At 26.5% G+C, this 22,789-nt stretch overlaps 2 protein-coding genes across 2 annotated transcripts; one reads left to right on the plus strand and one right to left on the minus strand.

Moving 5' to 3' along the window:
• Positions 1-868: 868 nt before the first annotated feature.
• Positions 869-6,054, minus strand: LOC114122703 (thioredoxin-related transmembrane protein 1-like). Its single transcript, XM_027985443.2, has 6 exons — positions 5,379-6,054; positions 2,374-2,538; positions 2,108-2,282; positions 1,929-2,030; positions 1,411-1,506; positions 869-1,330 (listed from the first exon to the last, which is right to left on the minus strand). Exons 1-6 carry the CDS (start codon positions 5,558-5,560, stop codon positions 1,217-1,219), a joined length of 834 nt encoding a protein of 277 aa, XP_027841244.2. The 5' UTR covers positions 5,561-6,054; the 3' UTR covers positions 869-1,216.
• Positions 6,055-14,486: 8,432 nt separating this feature from the next.
• Positions 14,487-17,519, plus strand: LOC114122718 (elongation factor Ts, mitochondrial). The gene is made up of 5 exons (XM_027985466.2): positions 14,487-14,653; positions 15,642-15,801; positions 15,868-16,125; positions 16,184-16,502; positions 16,607-17,519. Exons 2-5 carry the CDS (start codon positions 15,646-15,648, stop codon positions 16,867-16,869), a joined length of 996 nt encoding a protein of 331 aa, XP_027841267.1. The 5' UTR covers positions 14,487-14,653; positions 15,642-15,645; the 3' UTR covers positions 16,870-17,519.
• Positions 17,520-22,789: the final 5,270 nt, after the last annotated feature.

Genomic DNA, 22,789 nt, shown 5'->3' on the forward strand with positions numbered 1-22,789 from the left:
TATACTAAATACACATATTTTGATAATGATATCAAGTTTTAAGGTTTTAAGAATTATAATCTATTAAAATATTGATTATTTAAAAAAAAAAAATTCTTTCTGTAAACTTATCTTTAAATACAGCTCTATCAAAACATACTAGAAGTTTTGTTTATTAGTTGTCAAAATTAACAATTTCAAAAATCAAAACATACATTTAAAAAAATGAATTTAGATATGCCTGTGTGCTACGCAAAGAAATTAAAATTGATGATATCATATGAAACATCACTTTGTATAGACCTAAATATTACCAATACTATGTTTTACAAATATCTTGCTTTCAGAATTAATAGTAAGTAATATTATGTTTTATGATATAGAAAATTCAAATTACAAATTGATGTCATATACATTGATGACTTACAGATGACTTAAATAACGGTGCTTATTAGTAATGTATTAACCATTTAGGCATAAAAAAATAGAAAAACCCTACATGGAAGTACAATAAAAAAAATTAGTCAAAATCATATTTTAAACCCACATATTATTCTCTATAATATTTGTAATGGGTGATTTAACTAAACTTCTTAAAAACAAAAAAACAAATGATCTTAAGTTAATTCATATGTCTATTATACGCACAGACAAGAGAAAAAACAAATAGTGTAGTAATGTACCAATATTCTCTTAAAATAAAATATTTACTGTACATATATTTGTGATTAACGGAAATATTTATTTCTATCCCTAGTCCTGCATATAATATAATACAATTTGTAAAATGTTTAATTTAATAAATACTGAAATAAATTTCTTAACATCTAAGTTTTATTTTTAAATAAACAAAATAGTTTAGATAATTCGTAGAATAATAATAACAGAATTAATATAAGGTTTGGTTATTTATTTATACTTATATACATAAATGAGACATTTAAAAAAATTTCTTATAAAAATGACTACTTACAAAGATTTAGGAACAAGCAAGCAGTACAGCTAATGCTTTAAGCCTAAATATCCTTAAAAGCAATAAATTAAAAAAAAATAATTGACTGCTTATGTTTAAGTATTCAATATTAATTAACTTAATTAAATGTGAACCTAAAAATAAATTAATGATAATATCAATATAATTCTTTATATTAGAAAGAACTATAATACATTAATTGGTATAAATTATATTAATTGGAATTATATTGAAGAAATAATTATGCCTATCTTAAAAAAGTTATCAGTCAGTTTTACGTATTTTGCGTCTATTCCTCAATAAAGGTTCATTTTCAGTTGGTTCATCGCTAGCTTGATCGTCCAACAATTCATCTTTAACGAGTTCATCATCATCGTCCTGAAATAATATTATATTTTATTACTTTTTTTAATAGCCAAATAGAAAATAAACATAACAATTTTTAAGTTATAACTTACCGACTCTTGACCACTATCGCTGTTTTCATCTTTTCTATCTTTAACTGGCATTTTATGGTTTGGAGGATAAACTAAATCAATAATACAGACCAACAGCTAAAAGTAAATAAAATTAATATTATATATTTAGCAATGTAAAATACTACATAATATAATTAAGATTTCTATAATTTCTATGGTTATCTAGCGGGAATGATTGTTATAAAATAATAAATAAACGTAATAATTAACAATTGTACAAAATGTAGTAAAAAAACTAGTGAAGAAGATAAACTCTAATTGAAGACCATCTAATGATGGTATTATAATTAATGTGCTATATAAAATCTATTAATCATGTATCTAAATACATTAATAACACACTGTAAATAATAATAATATTAAAAAATCAACAAAACAAATAATATCAAGTTTACTATTTTCTTCAATTGTTAATATTATAGAAAAGGTACATTATTAAAAAATAACAATAAACAATTATTTTTTAAATTTAACAAATAACAAAATTGTATACTTACTAAACCAAGTATGGCACCAATAAATATGGTGGCTATGGCAAATATCAAGTATGATCCCCAGGTGGGAAGTCCATACTCAGCCATCAGAGTTGAATGTAAAATCTAAATAAAAACAAATGATTAAAATATTAGATTAACTTTGTTAATTAATTATATTATAAAAATAAGTCGATACTTACCCTAACTTGTTGTGAGAGTTTAAAGAATTGAGCAACTACAGACATTTGAATTGAATTAGGGGATTTCCATGATGAAATTGTTTCTACAGTTTCCCATTTTCTTTCTCTTATAAATGATATCATAGAATCTTTATCACGGCCCATTTTATAGTATCTGAATACACCATTCTTAACACTAAAATGTGTAAAAAATTTAATTATTACTAGATCCAAATTAACTATACATATTAAGTAATTAAAATAAAATATTAAATAATTGATCTCACTGAAAAATGGTAGGTAAAGTTGTAACAATAAAACGTCCAGTAAGTCCTGGTGATATTGTAATATCTGTACTTGCAACTTGAACAGATGAATGAATATCACACCATTTAGCAAATTCTCTCCATTCGGGTTCAAGTGACTTACAAGCAGGGCACCAAGGAGCATAGCTATAATAAAATAAATAATCTAATTAATATTTAGATCATATACATAAATAAAAAACAAAAAATTATAGACTAGTATACAATTTTATTTAAGACTCATCAAATATTTTAATAGTTTACTAAGAATAATAAAATTATATTCATTAAACATCTATTTGTGATTTATTTTTGTATTACTATTCAAAATTAACAATATATTATAAGTAATTTCTCGGGTAATTGTTACATTTAATAAATATATAATTTTATTTTTGGGGGAGATTAAGGCTTTAACTACTGTGGCTATTAGCCTGGTACTGTGGGGGAGAGAACTAAGATAAACACCAGCCATTACATACACTCAGAGCACTAGTACAACTGAGAGTAGACATTGTCACACCAAGCCACTTATTCAAATTAGAGCAGTTAATTTGTTCTATGATCATTATATAAGAATATATATTATTCTATAACTAAGAATTAGAACCACAAAAGCATACTTTTATTATTGAGTATTTGTGTTATATACTATTATTATTATTACTTTTCAGTTTGAAATGTTTAAAATATAGACATAGTTAAAATATTTGAAAATTAAAAATAAATTCAATTCAATAAAATATTTTAGCTATGTACCTATGAGATAAATTAAATTCAGCTACAATACCAATTTCATAGATTAATTTTTTAATTTAACCAAATTGATTAAAAAAAATGTAACTACTTAATATTGTTAACATCCAAAAAAAAAAAGAAAAATGAATATTATATTTACAAGTTAAACCTCGCTTATTAAGTAGTATAATATGAGTGTGTTTAAAAATAAATGTATAATAAACAGTTATTAATAATTGAATATTTGATCTTTGGAACCAAGTAATACCTACTTACAACTTAGGTTAAGTATATGTAATGAAATATTAGATTATACATTGCATCTAAAATATTGTAAAAATAAGTAAAATGGACTGATTTGTTGAATTTAATTAAATAAATGATAATTGATAAGTATAATAAATAATAATATTAATTAACTATATAAAAAAGATAGTTTATACTTAGATGTTATTTTAGTTGCTTAGTTTATATTGTTAATTTATAGTTGACCAATTAAAACATACCTATATTTTTTTTTTAAATAAAAAGTCAAGTATGCAAATATTCGCACAAATATGTACTTATTATGAAATTATAATTACCAATGTAGGGTAATAACATGTAATTTATGATGCCTTTAAACAATTCATCATTAAATTAAATTAAATCATAATACAAATCTTATCTTACCGACAGTATGGCATAAAAAATGTATACTAGCTTTGATAAGAACATGTTGAATAATAAATAACCTTATATAGATTGTTGTTTTTTTTAAATTATCATTAATATAATTTAAAGGAGTAATTTTTTTAAACGTATACGTACAAAAGAAGAAACATTTTAAACAATTTAAAAGATTTTAAGAATTGCTATACTGTAGTAAATTTGTTTTCCCTATTAGTAACGCTTTTAGTTGGGGTCAAAATGTTAACTATGACATAGAAATACAACTCTGGATGTAATAAACTATAGACATTGATGGTAAGTGCGCTTAACAGTATTTGTTCAGTTTAATGAAAATATGTTGCAGTATGTATTATAAGTACAAGGTAAAATAATATTGTGTTAACTAATGTACATGAGATGTGTTCATTTTAAAACAATTAAACTGTAAACTAATGTCTTTCTACAAGAACTATTACCATAAATAAAATCTACCTATGGTTTATTATATTAATTTTTGGAACAAATGTCATAGGTAACCCATTCAAGGGTTGAGAATTTAAATCGCAATATTTTTCATGAATAATAACAGCTTTGTAGAAGCTATATAATACAAATCAGAATTTTAAAATATTAACTAATATCTTTGCCTAGAGCAAAGACTTTCTTACATTATATAATATAATACCATTAATATTATGTACTAAAGCTTTAAAAATACATTTACTCTATAAAGGTTTAGGAAAATATTAAAAAGGTATGAATAAACTAAAATTAAATTATAAATATGCCAACTTAAATAAACTTAATTAAAAAAATTAAAATCACTTCTCGTTTTGTTCACGGGAAACTAGGTAATTCTGTAAAAGACATATTATTATTTTGTTAACATTTAAATATTTTTAGCTTTGACTAGTACAAAATTCATAATAAGTATTAATATATAAAGTATTTAAAAATGTATTAGTAAATGAAATAATAAAACCAATTGTATGCTTCTTTAACATGTGACACGATCAACAAGAAACACAATGCGAATGCATTAAAGTCTTTGCTCTATTGATATTACTTGTGATTAATAACTAAGTTTACAATTTATGAGAGTTAAGAAATGTGTAGGATATCATTGTCAAAATATACCTACACTAACTACTTAATCATGGTGAATTAATATGCACAAAAAAACTGTTAAACAAAATTTGTCCAGTAGTAATTACGTTTATAAAATTCTATACTAGAATTTATATAATAGGACAGAGTTGCGAAGATTTCAAAATCAAACGGGTAAAATTAAATTATTGTGATCATCTTTACCATTTCACCCATTTATCACAGTATAAATAACGTCCACATTGTCGCCTACATGAGGTTTATGCGTAGCACGTCTTGAGAACAAATATTGTTCACCCGCACAAATACAACTCATACACGCTCGCGCCCCTGTGAAAAATATATCACCGTGAAAAACGATTGCCGATCGTAAATAGTATGGCGTTCCTCCGCCGCGCTCGGTTACTCTTTGCCGACTTACGAAAGCCGAAGACATTATTATTGTTTCCAAAAACCCAAAACCAGGTACACTGCCCGCCCGAAATACTTACAACAACACCATCCATTCGTCGTTTAGCACGTTCGTCCAGTTGTTCTCGTCCAGTTCCAACGAATGGTGGTCGCCGCCGTGTCCGACGTCTGCGTCGCTGGCGGTGGTGGGTACAAACACCCCTTGGCCTTGGCACAGCCACCCGATGGCCAGCAAGTATACCGTAAACAGAGGTTTGGACATGTTATCGAGACGTGAAACGCGTAGGCTGCTAAAAAACGTTACGTGTACCGCGGTCGGTGTGTGGAATGCGACGCGATCGGACGGCGAGTGTTTTCGAACGGGCGCGAACAAAGGGGAGCAGGGGCGAAAAAACCGTTTTTTTTTTTTTTTCAGCTGCGCGCGGGACAACGATCGACCGGGTTTTGTCGGCGGGGGGAGGGGAAAATTTTTAAAAAAAAAAACGAAACGAAAATAGGTCTACCGATTCGGGCACGTTTACGGGAAAACGCGTGTACTCGAATCACCAGCGTTTGGGGCCCGCGTAAACAACGACGACGACGACTACTTACAAGAACTACTGTCGACGCGCAACACGATATTACGATATTAAACCACTGCTGCGAGGTGGGAATCACCTACGTATGAAAACGTCGCGGTGAACAGTGTGACTATAGCGTTAGTGTGAGTGAGAACAGACAACGGTGACCGGTGTTGTACACGAATCACGGGGCGGCGTCGGCGCGGCGGCGGGTAAACGACAACCGCACCACCCGACGACGCGAGACGCCACCGCTGTATAATTATTATTATTATTATTGTCATGTTGTAGGACGCGACTGTTGTACGTTTATTCGCAGTGACTACTGCAGTAGTGCTACACTACAGCCACTTCCACCACCACTACTACTACTACTACCAATACTACTTCTACTACTACGTTTTGGATCCAATTATTATTTTAAACGTTCGACTTAATTTTAAGTTTTCTCTTCGTTTTATTTGTGATAAAGTTTTCACTAGTGTACAAATGCCCTCCGAAAATGATTATTGTTTTTTGATTTATTATTTTTTCAAAAGTAGTATAGGTACAACTAACGAGGAACCTTGTGTTAAATTTTCAAAGTTATTTAGGAGTAAAAAAAAAAAATAGAAAATAATTTCATGGTTTAAATTTACACCGCCTGATGTTTGAACATTTGACACGAGATGATTTCTCATAGGTAAGCGTAAATATTATTACAAATGTGAAATATAACGTGTGCCTATCTATATTGACGTATTGTGTGAGAAAGAAATAATAATATTATAGGTATAGGTACTATGCGTAAGTCCTGGCAATATAACTTGTAATAAATACTAAAATACAGCAGTAACTTATGAATAATAATATCTATTATCAAGTAACGTACATATTATATACGTATATTAGGTGGTAAATGGTTGGTGGTCGTTTTATAATGTTACAATATTATATAATTTAACTGGCGTGCGGTCACTGCTGCAGGGTATATGGACGGTAAACGTAATATTTTGAATTGTAATTTATATATTATTGTCTCCGAGTGCGGAACACCACACTATTATACCGTGGCAAAATAATAATGTATAATGGTACATGCGTATTATAAATTATAATTATGTGATACGATTTATAACGCGCGTTGCTCGCAATAACAGTAGGTGTGTATAATATATCCGTCACAGTCGACGGGCCATCGCGGCGTTTCGACTTCCGACCGTAACTATTGCAGTTTTGGTTATTATTACTTATCAAAATTCACAATATACGATTACTGCTGTACAGGTAGTAAAACTATGCGTATTGAAGTCCGTGCGCGACGGCGTTTAAGGCCAACACGCCTTTTTGCTGAGCGTATACATAAACATATATTTATTAGGTACCTACCCACACGATGTGCCTACTCGAGTTATTGTCTACGTATTATAATACACGAGCGTGTTTTTTTCACAATCGCCAACAAGTCGCGATCCTAAAACGTACAAAATAGGGACAACCGCTACAGCAGGGACCGTGCTCGTGCAACAATAATTTATACGTATTAAATAAATTAACGTTGGTTATTACTTTTTTTTTTTTTTGTTCTAAAGTGAAATCGTAAACTACAGAGATGTGTTACAATCAGGCACGGCGCCAAGGGGAGGCAAGGTGGTGCTCTAGCCCCCCCAGAAAACAGATCAGCCCCTTCGCCAGCCCCCCCACTAAAAAATATGTACGATAGATATTGTGTAAAATATCAATATTTAGCTTATATAATATACTTGTCACAACTAAACAAATTGAAGAATAAATTAAATTTATTATTTGTTTAATAAGGAAAAAAATTACTACAATTTCAATAAAATGTGTTTTGAAATTTGTAAAATAAGAAAAAATCTTTTATTTATTTTTTATTACCTTTATTGAGTACTAATTACTAGATGAAAATGAACAAATAAACGTATCCCAAATCATTGTATTATGTTGTTATATGATACGAAAATATTTATATTTCATTAAAATAACCTCAGTATTTGTTGAAAAATTTTAGCCCACGTAAAAAAAATATTTGCCCCACTCTGCCTCCCCTGGAAAAAAATTCTAGTGCCGTGCCTGGTTACAATTTGACGTAGAGATATCATATATTTGGATCTCAGAATGGTTTGTAATGTTTTCGTGTTCGTAAAAATAACAGTATGATGGCATATTTCTGGATCACCAAAAATCCTGAAGTATTATTTGTATATTATGTGATTTACCCAACACAATAAAAAAAAAATATATGTATAGGTACATAAAAGTAATGAATTAATAATAATTTAAAAAAAAAAATATAATATTTTTTATGATTATAAACTATCACAGTAAAATTAATAAAATCGGTATGTCTTTAATTGTTTTTATTTTGTAGTGACGATTTTATGAACACACGGCAAAGCATTATATTAAAAATTACAAACCATAAAATTTTATTTTAAATTTTTATTTCATTATTTAATACCAAATATCTAATAGTAATATGTTTATATTACCTACTATTTTTTTTTTTATATAGTATATTATTATTATATTGTTTATATTCTGTCTTGGGCACTCGAAATTTGATGAAATAATACCTTATATTTTCTAAATTTTCAACATTCAATGTTAAAATTTCAATTTATAAACGTCTCTGTGACTTTGCACAGTATACTACTGAATGTTGATTCATAGTTGACTCATAGTTAGTGCGAATGTGCGATTAATATATAATTACTATAATTTAAGAACTTATAAAATTAATTACAATTAAATACTACACTATCGGTGTTTGGAATGAAAATTCTTTTTAGAATTAATCACTTTCAATAATTGCGGACTGCAGTAGTTCAATAGTAATTCACACTATCACACAAAAAGGAAAATAATAAAAACAAAATATAAATAAAGAAAAAATTGAATACTTTAAAATTAAACGTTTAAGTTAATATTTTATTAGTTTTTTTTTTTTTAATGTAAAACCAATAAGCAATAACATTAAATCATAAAAATCATTCAATATAAAATTAATACTATAAGATAGGTACACTTGACACTTCAATACATACGACATGCCTATAAATTTTACTTTTACCTAAATATATTTATATTTTTTTAGGTATTAATTTCACGTAATAATAATGGTCGTCTTTTGGTTATACTATAGTAAATAATTGAACTTTTGCCATAATTCTTATTCTTATAATATATATACACTTATTTAAAATATTAGGCCTCTTCTACGTATTTACTACTTGCTGGGTTTCTGATAACACTCTTGAATTTTTATTATTTTGTTTCTGTTGTTTGGAAAATAGAAGCAATCAATTTTCAATCTCTCCAAATATTACTATGGGAATATTTTTTACATTTTATGACAAGGGAGGAGATGAAGGCACCGGCACGTCATATTTTATTTCATTTTTTTATTTTTTCGATGAAACTTTTTAATAATTATTTTATATTATTATTTTTTTTTTTCACTAATTTATTTAACTATTAGCTAGTATATATTAAATATAAATACTGTATACTCTATTTATATTACAATTATTATATTTATAGACAGAGGTTTTTGAATTGAAAAATAAACTTTGCACCGGCATTTTCGGGTATAAGTGAAATGCTACAGTGTACTAATAGAACTTTAGAAGTAATAGAAGTTAACATTAATAATGTTAAATTTGTACGTTGTAAAATAAATATTTATCGATTATATTTTAACTTCATTTCTTCTTGTTTGATAATTCCTCTTGGCCTTCAAGCTTTGAATTGTTGTTATAAATCATAATATACATCACATACTAATATACTATAGATGTTGTCGTATTATATACATTGTCATCGCTCATTGTTATGTTGTCGTAGATTTATAGAAGTAGAATGTAAGATATAAATGATATGACATATTTATACGATTTAAAATCGATTGCGTATACAATATTTTAGTGTAATATTATATATATCCCACCAATTAGACACGTCTCCTATTGTATAGTAAAGTATATAATACGATATACCTATAGTTATATAGATGTACATACCTTCGGACTCCGGGAAAGTGTATTAGAAAACTAAAGAATTACTGGTGTCTTCAGTTAAAATTGAAAAAAATAAGATACCTATATACCACCTATTACCTACTGGCTACTACCATTGATTATAAATACTATCTAGTATTTATAAAAAAAAAAATAGTTAACTATAATACTATTGTTTTATAATATAATACGAACAGTCACAGAACCTATTTGTTAAACCGTTTCAATATCTTCTTTTTTTATTATTAACTACGTGTGCTTATAACCTAACAATATAACTATATTAGAATAATATAGAATGCTAAATAAGTACTTACTACTTATCTATAAGTTATAACTCTTTATAAAATTATAAAAACAACCGTCGACTGAAGATGAAAAGCTGATAGTATCATAATTCATATTGGTATATTGCATTAAATTTGCTAATTAGTAAATTAATTTTAAAAATAAATAATTAATTAAATTAATTAGATAGGTAATATTAACAGAAACTCCAAAACTTTATTAGGAATGTGTAAAGTGTAATGCAAGGTAGATAGATGATATTAATAATACATAATTTTGGCTTTATGCGCATGACAAAATAATTTAATTCATGATTATCAAATACATTTATTTTTGTATGGTGTACTACAAATATATGTAAAGTCTAAGATATAGCACAGAATATAATAATGATATAGTAAGGTACGTGTGATAGAGTCAGAACTCAAAGACATTGAAACAATTGTGCACACACACACACATACACACACACTAGTCACTGACATTTAAAATGGATATAATATGTCATGATGTATGCTGAACGAAAAACAATAATAGGCAATTGTCCTTGTACGGCTCTAGTGCTTTTCCAACATCTATTCATTTCTGTTCCTATATTAGATCGATGATCAAGCGACTTTGACATCCGTCATGGCGTCGTTGGAGTGCCATACCCGAACGTCAGGTACCAGGAAATTATAATAATATGTAATCACTATTGCTAAACAAGATTTAATTTTCTGTTTGATAATCAAATTTTTGCAATATGATTTCCCCATCTATTTTATTGGTAAGATCTATCTCAATGCTAAGGTATGGTAAATCTTTCTTGACCCATACTGGTGCGTAACCAATTTTTCTAATCTACCCATAGCTGAGAAGAAGTGTTCACACGTTGAAGAGGAAATTGGGATTGTCTTTCCCGCTTGAACTAATTTATGGACATTTGAAAACAAATTTTGAATATTATATTTTGGTTTTTTAAGTCTTCAAATTCAAAGTTGGCTAGTAGACTATTCTAAAACACTAGCGTTTCTGGTGATAAACTAGGTGTTGATATTTTTAAAATATCCTTTAAATATTATTATATCAAACAATGAACAGATGAATATAATAATATTTCAAATTATATGACCATATAATAATTATTCAAAGTCATTTGACAGTTAAGTAAGTCATTTTATATCAAATGCATACCTTATATGTGTTTATAAACACAAACTATTATATTTATCCAAATTAAAAAAGTTCACCGATTTTACCAGCTCTGAGCTTTATAAGTTTCTTCAGAAAAAAGTTTTTCTAAATTTATTATTATTCCATCAATTATTAAACATTAAACATAAATTTTGTAACCTGCGAACCGTAAGATAAAATAATATGATTTTCTATAATATAATTTAATTGTCATGTTATGGCCGTTATGGGAATGACACAATAGACATTTATAGCTGCTAGTTGTTGGAATGAGGTTTAAAAAGATATTTATGCATTTTAATTAAGTTTAGAACAATATAATATAAATAACGATATTATTCCTTGAATAAATTATTTAAATTATGTAGTAACTTGTAATTTATAATAATAATTAGTTTTAAAAAAAATAATAATAATTTCATCGATAATATTGCAATTCTTATCCTTGTTGAAAAGCTCAACAATTTCATCGGTAATTTTTTATTTATTACTATAGAAATACTTGACTTTAATAGACATAATTATGTAACTATAAATTTATGAACTTAAGTTTGTACCTAACAATTAACATAAAATAAAATATTATACGTTTGAATAACTAAAGGTTTGAAGAAGTCTGAAGTACTAAAACTATTTATTATCTATTTTTATCTAAACTATATACGATGTATACATAACATAATACAATAATATTACTAATGATGTACTGGATTTTTAAATTTTGAGATAATAGCTTACAACATTCGAAAAGTATAAAAAATATAAATTCAATAAACCTAATATGTCATTTTTTTAATTTTTTTTTTTTTAATTTGGGCCGCATAAAAATATATACCACGGGCCCCGAGTTTGACACATGATCTATGTCTAAATTTTCTGTCATGTATTAAGATAATTTCTACAGAAACAAGAAAAAATTAGATATTAATGATCTTGGAACTTCTTAAAACTTAGGACTGTTGTATGCTTGTATGCTAGATTTCTTCGGAAATAAAATAATTTAAAAGTTTAATAAATATCTTGTATCAACTTGTACGTCTTGTATAAAGACTTTAAGACTGGATCCTATAGTAATTATTTTAAAAATATTAAAATTTAAGGTATTTATGTATTATAATGACTTATTTATTAAAGCCGCAATCATAAGTTAAATATGCATAAATAGCTTTGAAAATCGGTATAACTTCGAGAATATAGCAGTAAGTAAAACAAAAATAATTTAACTATTAAAAAAAAATATGAAACATGTTAATAAGCATACTATGAATATCCACTTAAACAATTGTTTATACACCTGCTATTACTTAAAATATATTGTATTTCATAACTTGATGTACTTATTATAAAATATTATACGAGTGAAAACACAATTATCTTTCTATTGTTACCTGTTTTGAATCATTTTGGTAATTTGATTACTACTGTATTTTATTTAACTCTCTTATACATCGAGAATAAACTGAATAATTCAATAAGTTTTTTTATACAAACAATCATTTTTTAAATATTAATAAGTATTATTAAAAAAATATATGTATTTACATACCTAATAATATTGCATACATTAATATTATTTTGTACATGGTGTTTAATTTGATTTTGTTATCTGGCATCTGGCATCTGGGATATAAACAATAAGGTAGATATTATAGGTAAGTTAAAAGAAAATTAAAATGTGATTGTAAGTAAAAGTAAGTTATTTTTTACTATAGTAATTATCAATTTATTAATTTTTTTTAATACCCTAAATAAAATAAACTATTAAATACTATTATATAAAACTTTATTCAAAAAACGTAGTAGTATGGTAGTAACATACTAAAATATCTAAACATTTAATTGGGGAACCATTTTTCTTTTATCCTTTAAATCAAGCTCTGTAAGTAAGCCTTACACACTACCTAAAAAGCAAGAGAAACTCACAAGTATGATGGGAAATCCGGAAATACTGCAATAGTTAAAAAGAAATTTATCAAATTAAATACGATATGCTAATTTTTGAATTGTAATTTTTAAATTATAAGTTAATTAGGTTTATTATTATTGTAATTTTTATAAACTATTTGATACAAATAAACAAATACCTACTAATACACATGCATAGATAATATATTTAAACCGAATATAAAATCAATAATATTTACGTTTTTTTAAAGATATAAATAGTGATACTCCTTATGAACTAGCAGTTAATATTATTAATGTATTATTCAAACAGTAAACTAGGTCTCAACTTCAATCTTTTTTCTAAGTATAATTCTAATTGTTTTAATAATGCAATATTGTATTAATTCTATTAATTCTATTTTGACTACTTTTTGACTCTTGGGAAAATATGTGTACTTTTTTTTGGAAAAATTACTAATTCAAACTGAGTTATTTAATTTTTGTAATAGCGCTACGTAACTATAATATTAAAGTTTGTATATTTTAAAAGTTACAAAAAATAAATGTATCGTTGTATTTTCTCAATCAAATCTGGAATACTACCACAGAATGAATTAATTTATTCAATATTTATCTTTATTATATTTATCAATAATATGGGTATATTAATCATCAAAAAAATGAATAGTATATTTTGTTTAACATTTCCAAGTAAAATGATTTTTACCCTTGTACTTATAGCAATATAAGGGTATCTTTCAAAACCTACCTTTTCACCGACTTGATTTGATTTAAAAATTTCCATTTCTAAAAAATACTAACAAGGATAAAAAAAAATAGTTTGTAACGTATTGTTTACAAAAGTACTTATATGTGACCGATCAGTTGTAATTTTTGTTACTATAATTCCATTAAAGATTACGATAAACATTTTTTATTACGGTAATTAATTAATTTTTTATTTTTTTATAATTAAAATGTTTAAAAATAAAAATCGATCTTTCTTCTTAGAATATTTTTCTTCAGGACTGTTTATGTTGTCTTTTGTAAATACTTATCCTTATACTTTTAAATAAATTTGGACATCTAAGTATCAAAATTTGACTTTTAAAATGTAAAATTATTTATCACTAATGTTATAAAAACATTACAAACTTTGTACGAATTACTCCAATTATGGTCTGATAATCATATTATCTATGACCGGAGAGGTTTTTTTACATGTTATCACTGTTATTATGTTATCTGGTGTGCATAATCAGAAGAAAATCGGAACCATTACCTTATCACCGCCTTCTCGACTCTCGATATCAATTATTAATATTCACATTATTACATTATTAACTATTAAGCACATTTCAGTATTTTGCACTTTTCAAAGGCTACAGTGCGAGTTATTGCCTTTTAGTTGACATATCCAACGACGTAAGTAATCATTTATTTCTACTTACAAACACCTGGCATATAGTGTTTGTAGTTATTTAGCACTGTATTTGAACGTTTTGTAACTCTTTTTTTTCGAAATTTACATTTTAAAGTATTTCTCTATTGTAATACTATTGTATTACTGTGATTTGTTCGTTTTAGTGACGCTAGAAGTTTTATGACAAATTTGTCTTTACTTTAGACGTTTGTCAAATTGTTATTGTGTCAGCTGTAACTTTTCTGTAAATTGAATTGATTTTAATTAACTTTACCATTAATTGTAATGTAAATATATTTTGTTAAATTAATCAGCTTGATTATAATCATGCATTGATTAAATACTTATACATATTTAAACAACTTATTGTTGTATAATATTAAAATCCATAATACTATGTACTTATTCATTAGTTAGACATTTTTTATATTTATTTACTATTTTAATTCGTTTTACCAATTTTATTCAATTTTTATTTTTATTTTTATTTTACTACTTTTAATTATATTATACTCTAATATGTTCTTTTTTTATAATTTGTAAAAGGATGAATACCCGTTGATGTATACAATACATAAATAAATATTATATCTATTTGTTTACTAATTTATAATTATTATTTAATGCGCAAATTTTTAAGCAAAATTCATTAATTATTTATCTTTATTTTAGTGGATAAGGTTATTTGTCTAATGTTTATTCAATTAATAATATAATTATTCAGTTATGGTAGAAATAAAAACAATTATCTGATAATCAATTCATAGCAACTGTACTTGATACGTGTTTCAAAAATTACTAATACTTTATACAAAGCTCATATAATATGTTCTTCATTATTTGCAATAGCTATAAATATATACATATGTAATTTCATAGTACCTATGTAACTAAAATTAAAAATATTTCTTGTTAATATTTTAAATATTTATTAATGTTAAACTTGTAAAAAAAAAAATAATTTTGTTTGTTTCTTTTTTTTTGTTATAGCATAATGTTAAGATCATTAACATTAATAAGAGGAATCCATATATCCAGCACTAACTGGTCCTCTACCAAAGCACAACTTTTAAAATTAAGAAAGAAAACAGGATATCCATTTGATAGCTGTAAAAAGGCTTTACAATTAAATGATAACAGTTTAGAAAAGGTAAAATTAATTAATTTATATAATTTGATAAGTATAATGTTACTGATAGATTATATTTTTAAACAGTCAGAGGCATGGTTAAAAGAAGAAGCTCAAAGGCTAGGTTGGGCAAAAGCTAACAAACTTGCTAACCGTGCCACTGCTCAAGGAGTTATTGCATTTGCAATTGATAGTCAAAAAGAAGTTGCTACTATGGTGGAAGTGAATTGTGAAACTGATTTTGTTGCTCGTAACAAGTGTTTTCATTCAGTTGTAGAAGTAGTTACTTCGTCTTGTTTAGATTTTGCTAAACAACAAAAAGCATTAGAAAATTCATTTTCAAAAGTATATCTACACATAATCATTACCTAAAAAAACTTTGTTATAATATAAATTGATTTAGGTCAATTTAAAAAGTGGTGATTTAATGGAGTTAAGCGGAGCTGAAGGTAAATCATTGGCTGATCATGTTGCAGTTACAATTGGTAACCTTGGAGAAAATGTCACTCTCAGACGTGCCACATGTTTAAACACTAGAGACACTGGTTTGAATATTATGGGTCTTACTCATCCAGCTAATCCAACTGGATCTCAATTTCTTTCCGGTAAATACGGATCACTTCTAATTTACCGCAAACAACTAGATAGTGAAAAAATTAATCAAAGGTCTATGGAGAGTTCTCATGATGAAATTCTTCGTCAAATGTGTCAACACGTTATTGGTAAACAATTATTATTTTTTATTTATAATTAATTTAAACTAATTTAATTCATAAAAATAGTAAATAAATATTATAGAAAAAATTAAAGCAATTATTTTGTTTAGGTATGAATCCAAAAAGTGTTGGCGTGCTAAGTATACAAGAACCTATAAAATCTCAAGAAGTGGTGCCTGCTAAAACATTCAATGAAAATGATGATTCATCCTTGGACAATATAGATGAAAAACAATCAGAATCTGAGTTTGAAGAAGATGGCATGCTTGAACAAGCATTTTTATTGGACCCGTCTATAACTGTAGGACAAGTAGCAACTGATTATGGAATTGACATACTAGATTTTGTGCGTTATGAATGTGGTGAAACATAATTACTATATTTCTGTTTATACTAAGTAATTTAAACTTAATTTTTAATGATTATATTCAATTGCATTTTATTATAGTTTGACAATTTTAGAAATTATAAGATAATGTTTTATTTTTTATTTTTAGTATAAGAAAATAATTCTTTATTATTATGATTATGACGGTTATACCTTTATTATTTATCATTGAATATCCTGTAGTTCTGAAAACTGATTTCTTACTATCTTCATATTACAGTCTAAATTTCTGCATTGCTTTGATTATTCACCAAAAATATTTCATTGTTATTCAATTAATTTTCATTAGAGAACTAAAAATGTCAAGGTATGTTTTCCTTGCAGCATAAAATAGTAGAATAGTACAGCACCTTGACACTATGGAGAAAACGTACGTTAAAAATAGATATTTTAACCGTACATAGTAGTACAAGATTATATGTTTTTAGTGAACGTACTAAATATTACATCCATAGTTTTGGAACAATTTTTTTTTTTAAATATAATGTACAAATTTAATGATAGTTCATAGAACTAATAATATATTGTGTTCATTACATAAGTGGATTTGTATGATTTATCCATACACTTATTTTTTTCAAAAAAAAATGTGTAACATAATTGAATTAGTAAATGCTTTTTACTTTATGGTCTTATTAATTGTTATAATTTTAATTTTCCATTGATCGCGATGCAAACACCATTAATTGTTTCGGATCAATATAGTTGTATTTAACAATTTTTTAATGATTTTTATAAATGGTCCTAATTTAAAGATTATAAAGGTTATTTAAAAGCTAATGTAATAAAGAAACTTTTTACCATTTAATACGATAAAAATGTCTAGTATTTAGTTTTAAATACATAATCAGAATCATCATTTGAATTATCTGTATCATGCAGAGAATCTTACTTATAAATCTACAATCTATGCAATAATTTTTATATTTTTATGGACTAATACCTATTTTTATCAGTAAATATTATACAGATCGAAAGTATTAATAGTTTCAGGTAGAAAAGAAAATAAACTAGTCAGATAAAGTGTAATATGCCTGGCTTATATTGTGATCATTGATGGGTTAAATATAAAAAAAAAAAAAATATGCAAAAACAATGTATTTATGATCTAATAAAATAAAATATAGGGGTTTGAATATAAAATTAAATTATCTATTTAAATTACTTATTAATTTAATACAAACTAATTTAATTAAATTGCTATAATTTAATTTGTATAACGATCCCTATATATGATATTAAGACACATTGGACATGTTTAGGTATGTATTAAAAGATCTAGCTCAGTTATAGTTGTCATTGTCCCTTTTACCTTAAAATAAATCAATATTTTATTTAGAAAAACAAAAATAACAACATTAAGTAACAATTTTATTAAACTTGTAATGTAATCAACTATAGTTATATGATACAAAATTGAGCTTATCCAACTACTTCAACCAGCCATATTTTGCTAATAAACAAAATAATACAATGCGACAAGCATTAAAACTACTAAAGATAATTAGTAATAATAACGATTAGAATGTACTCAAGTATTATACATAATAAAATTTATTATAAATAATATATTTATTTAGAAATGTTAGTCATTCAATACGTTTATGTCAAATAACAATGACATGATATGTTTAGTAATATATTAATTATTTAAATATATAATAAATTGTATTTGATTAAACAAATAACTATTAGTATTTATTAAGTAGCATGAAGTTTAAATCTATAGTATTTGTTCTATCTATTATTTTTATAAATTTAATTAACATCCTTAAACATTATTACTTAATCAGATAGTTATATATATTATATATGTTATATAATGTATAACTTACCTATTGTTGCTAAATATTAATTTAAAAATAGCACTAATACTTTAAATAACATCAAGATCTTATTTCCTCGACTACTTTAAATACACCACTGGACATGATGTTTAATAAATAATTTTTTTTTTTTATCTCTGAATTAGAATGTTATTATATTCAGTGGCGAATGCTGACTCTGATATATGAGCATGTTCATTTATCATAAGGTATTAGGTATAGTTCTATTTAATATATAATTAATAAATAATACACAAATTTGTATTAATTTATAAATAAGACTTTAATTTAATATATATTACATACAATAGCACTTACTTAAAAAATTGTAATTGAGATTTGACTAGCTCTTTTAACTAAAATAAAAAAAAATTGTCATATACTCGTACACGAAAATTGTATAAATTACGTTGACGAAGCGCAACAGAATGAGCAATGAGTATGCCTCGGGTGATTAATACAAGGCTGCTAGTGGAGGTGGTCTCGGAGTAGGTAACTGGATTTTTTACAGCAACAACAAGGGTCGTATAGTTTGCGTACATATCTATCACATGCTCTGTCATTAAATGTTAGAATAAAGATAAACCCAAGTACAACAGTAAAGTATAACATAAATAAATTAATTAATGTAACACATTATGTTTCTTTTAAAATACGTAATATATTATTGATTATAAAATAATTTTTATATTTTGATTAATAACGTTTTTATTGCTAAGCATGCGGCGCATGCTGAGCATACCAAGAGAATTCGCCACTGTATTATAACTGGTTGAGTTTTTAAATGTTTGATTATAATAATTAGATTCAATGGTACCTAGCTGGTGTTTATTGACAAACAAAAAAACTAAAGGATTAGAATAGTAATATTCACATAAATCACATTTTATTTTATAATTATTATTTTAACTATGGGTGGATCTGAAGGGGAGAGTAGGGAAATTTTGAGTGATATGTTAAGTACAATGAAGACTTCACCACACTTTAAGCAATTTATGAAAAAAGAACCAAAGTACCAAAGTTGATAGGCTGAACAATCATCAATTTTACGAAAAAAATACAATATTGATAAGTAATAGAAAATAGCTCTTTCAATAAGTTTATTGCCGCAGTATTTATATAGAACCGTCTGTAGTCGCCTTATGTAATATAATCAAAACTCGTGAATTTTGCTATGTACATCATCGTATTTTTGGAAAAACTATTGTCTATTTTCGCAGGTTTTTCTTCATTGGTATTTCTTAAGTCAATCGATTGATCGAATTCCAATTCGAAAACCAGTGGGTAATAAGTTGCCTACTTAAAACATTTTACGGAGTTATATCTAATAAGTAATAATAACCTTATATTAGTAAAGATTTCTGAATAAAATATTTGTAAGTTATTACCTAGATATATATCAACAATAAAGGTAAATACACTTTATAAATGTGATATCAAAGGGTAAGATCAAATTGGACTCATACTAGCTGAATTGCACTTGAGTAAAAAGTAGAGATAATGTTTTAACTGCATTGGGATTTAAAAAGCTACAACAAAAATGTTATGGATGAAGGCGTCAAACATTTTGAAAACACTCATTTACCTTTCTTCTTATATGCTTAAGACTAAAAACGATTTTAATCATTGGAGTGGATACAAATTACAAATATTTAATAATTATGAATATATACTATATAATTAAACCTACTGTATAATATATATTATGTAATAAATGTAACATATTTTTTAAAAGTGTTTTTTGGTGTGACACGGAGATACCTTGCAAAACGTTAATCTACTATACCGCTCTCCTAAACTTAATAAATACTTCTAAAACATTTATAGATTTTGAAATAATGAATGTTGTTCGATAAAAATAAATCACCTTTATAATGCTAACGAAGCAAAATACCATTGGTGTATATCAGGGTAGAATAATTTTTTTTTTCCGAGTTGAATCGATGACGCCGCAGGAACCGTTTTCACATTACTTCCGCGAAGGTGAAAATATTTTGAACCTAAGGCTAAAATCGGTCAATATATATTGAATACATATTATAATGTTTTTCATGGCACGCTCGAAAAAAAGAGACAATTTTGGTACGTAGTGTTCAAAAGGTTTGCCACCCCTGGTGTGTTACTGCATTCCAAAAATTCAGTTTTAGAGTACAATATACTTATTCTCGGCAGTTAATGTAACAAAAGAGTTATAAAGTATTATGTAGAATGTCCTGGACAATTGTTAATCTTATACGACAACACGTGTACAGGCCACAGGGTATTATAGCCGTATTTGAACAGCAAGACTTGTCCGACCCCCCGCAGGACGCCTCCGGGCTGTGACCGTTTTTTCAGTATTTATCGGGAACGGCTGCAGCTGCAATCCGATTGAGCACAGACGCATCTCCCAATATATTTTTTTTCTATAGAAATCTAAAATACAATAAGATGGAACACAGTGATATACCTACGTACAGCGTTCCCGTTTTTATTTACAAAATGTCAAGTACTGCAGTATAAAATTGTCGTTATTTTGTCCTTCAAATAATAAAATGAAAAAAAAAAATATTTATAAATTTTATAAAAAAAATGTTTATTATATTGTAGAATTAATATTATTTATATTTAGGTAATTACCTACTAATTGCGGGGTTTTCTGGTGATCGGCCTTATCGAATATCGATCGACTGTGAACCGACCGTCGTCGATACCAGGACCGGTCGTACGTTATATCACTTATACAAAACTATTGTATTCTTTGTAAGTGTGTTTGTGTATGTCACAGAGTAAGAATACTGTATAATATAATATTATACCGTATAATGCCAAGCGGTCGGATGGCGTACGAAATATTATGATTATTAATAATAAGCGAGTTGTAAGTTACGCCTCTCGACGGCCGATACCGTCCCGTGATGTACGATAATAAAGTCTACATAAAACACAGATGTATAAACATACTATGTATAATGTATACGCATGTTTATATATCTGTGACATAAAACAACATTGTGGTTTTTATTATTTATTTAAAACGAGATACTCTTTGGCCATCGTCAGGGTGATATAGGTCCAATCTTACGATTTATCATGTGTAAATCGCACATTTTAAAGTGGTATCCCTAAATAATATTGTTTTCCACTTATTTTAATAAATATTTTAGACTGCAGTGGCGAATGCTGACCCTAATGTAAAGGCATGCTCATTTATCATAATGTATTATAGTTCTATTTAATTTATAACCAATAAATACTACACAAATTTGTATTAATTTATAAATAATACTTTAATAATTGTAATTGAGACTTGATTAACTCTTTGAACTAAAATAAAAAAAAAAAATCATTTATTCGTACACGTAAATTTTATAAATTACGTTGACGAAGCGCAACAGAATGAGTATGCCCCGGGTGATTAATACGCGGCTGTTAGTAAAGGGGGCTCGGAGTAACTGTTTTTTTTTTTTTTACAGTAATAACAAGGGTCGTATAGCTTGCGCACACATCTATCGCATGCTCTGTCATTAAATGTTAGAATAAAGATAAACACAGAGACCTTTATTTTTTTTGGTTTACAATCGACGACGCCGCGGGGACTGCTTCCGCATTACTGTCGCGGCGGAACACAGATACCTAAGTATAACAGAAATAAATGAATCAGTATAACACATTAAATTTATTTTAAAATACGTAATATATTATTGATTATAAAATAATTTTTATATTTTGATTAATTACGTTTTAATTTCTAAGCATGCGGTGCATGCCGAGCATGCCTGGAAAATTTGCCACTGATTTTAGTAAATCTTCAGAATTGTTATTTCTTAAATATTCATTGTAAGTCAATACATACAACGAATATTAATATAATTTTTACACTGTCTGTCAACTATTAACGGATATTTATTGTTAATAAATTAAATAGGTAGGTATATCTGCCTATTCTACATTTAAATAAAAATACATTAAGCCATAAAGGAACAATGTACACACATATAATGTACTTTTCTATGTTTGTGTATTAATATTTGGAATTGATACTTTTTAATATTGATATTATATGGATATATGAGATATTTTAATTTACAAATTATACA

Source organism: Aphis gossypii, chromosome X, assembly GCF_020184175.1.
Source record: "Aphis gossypii isolate Hap1 chromosome X, ASM2018417v2, whole genome shotgun sequence".
NCBI classification, from domain to species: Eukaryota; Metazoa; Arthropoda; class Insecta; order Hemiptera; family Aphididae; genus Aphis; species Aphis gossypii.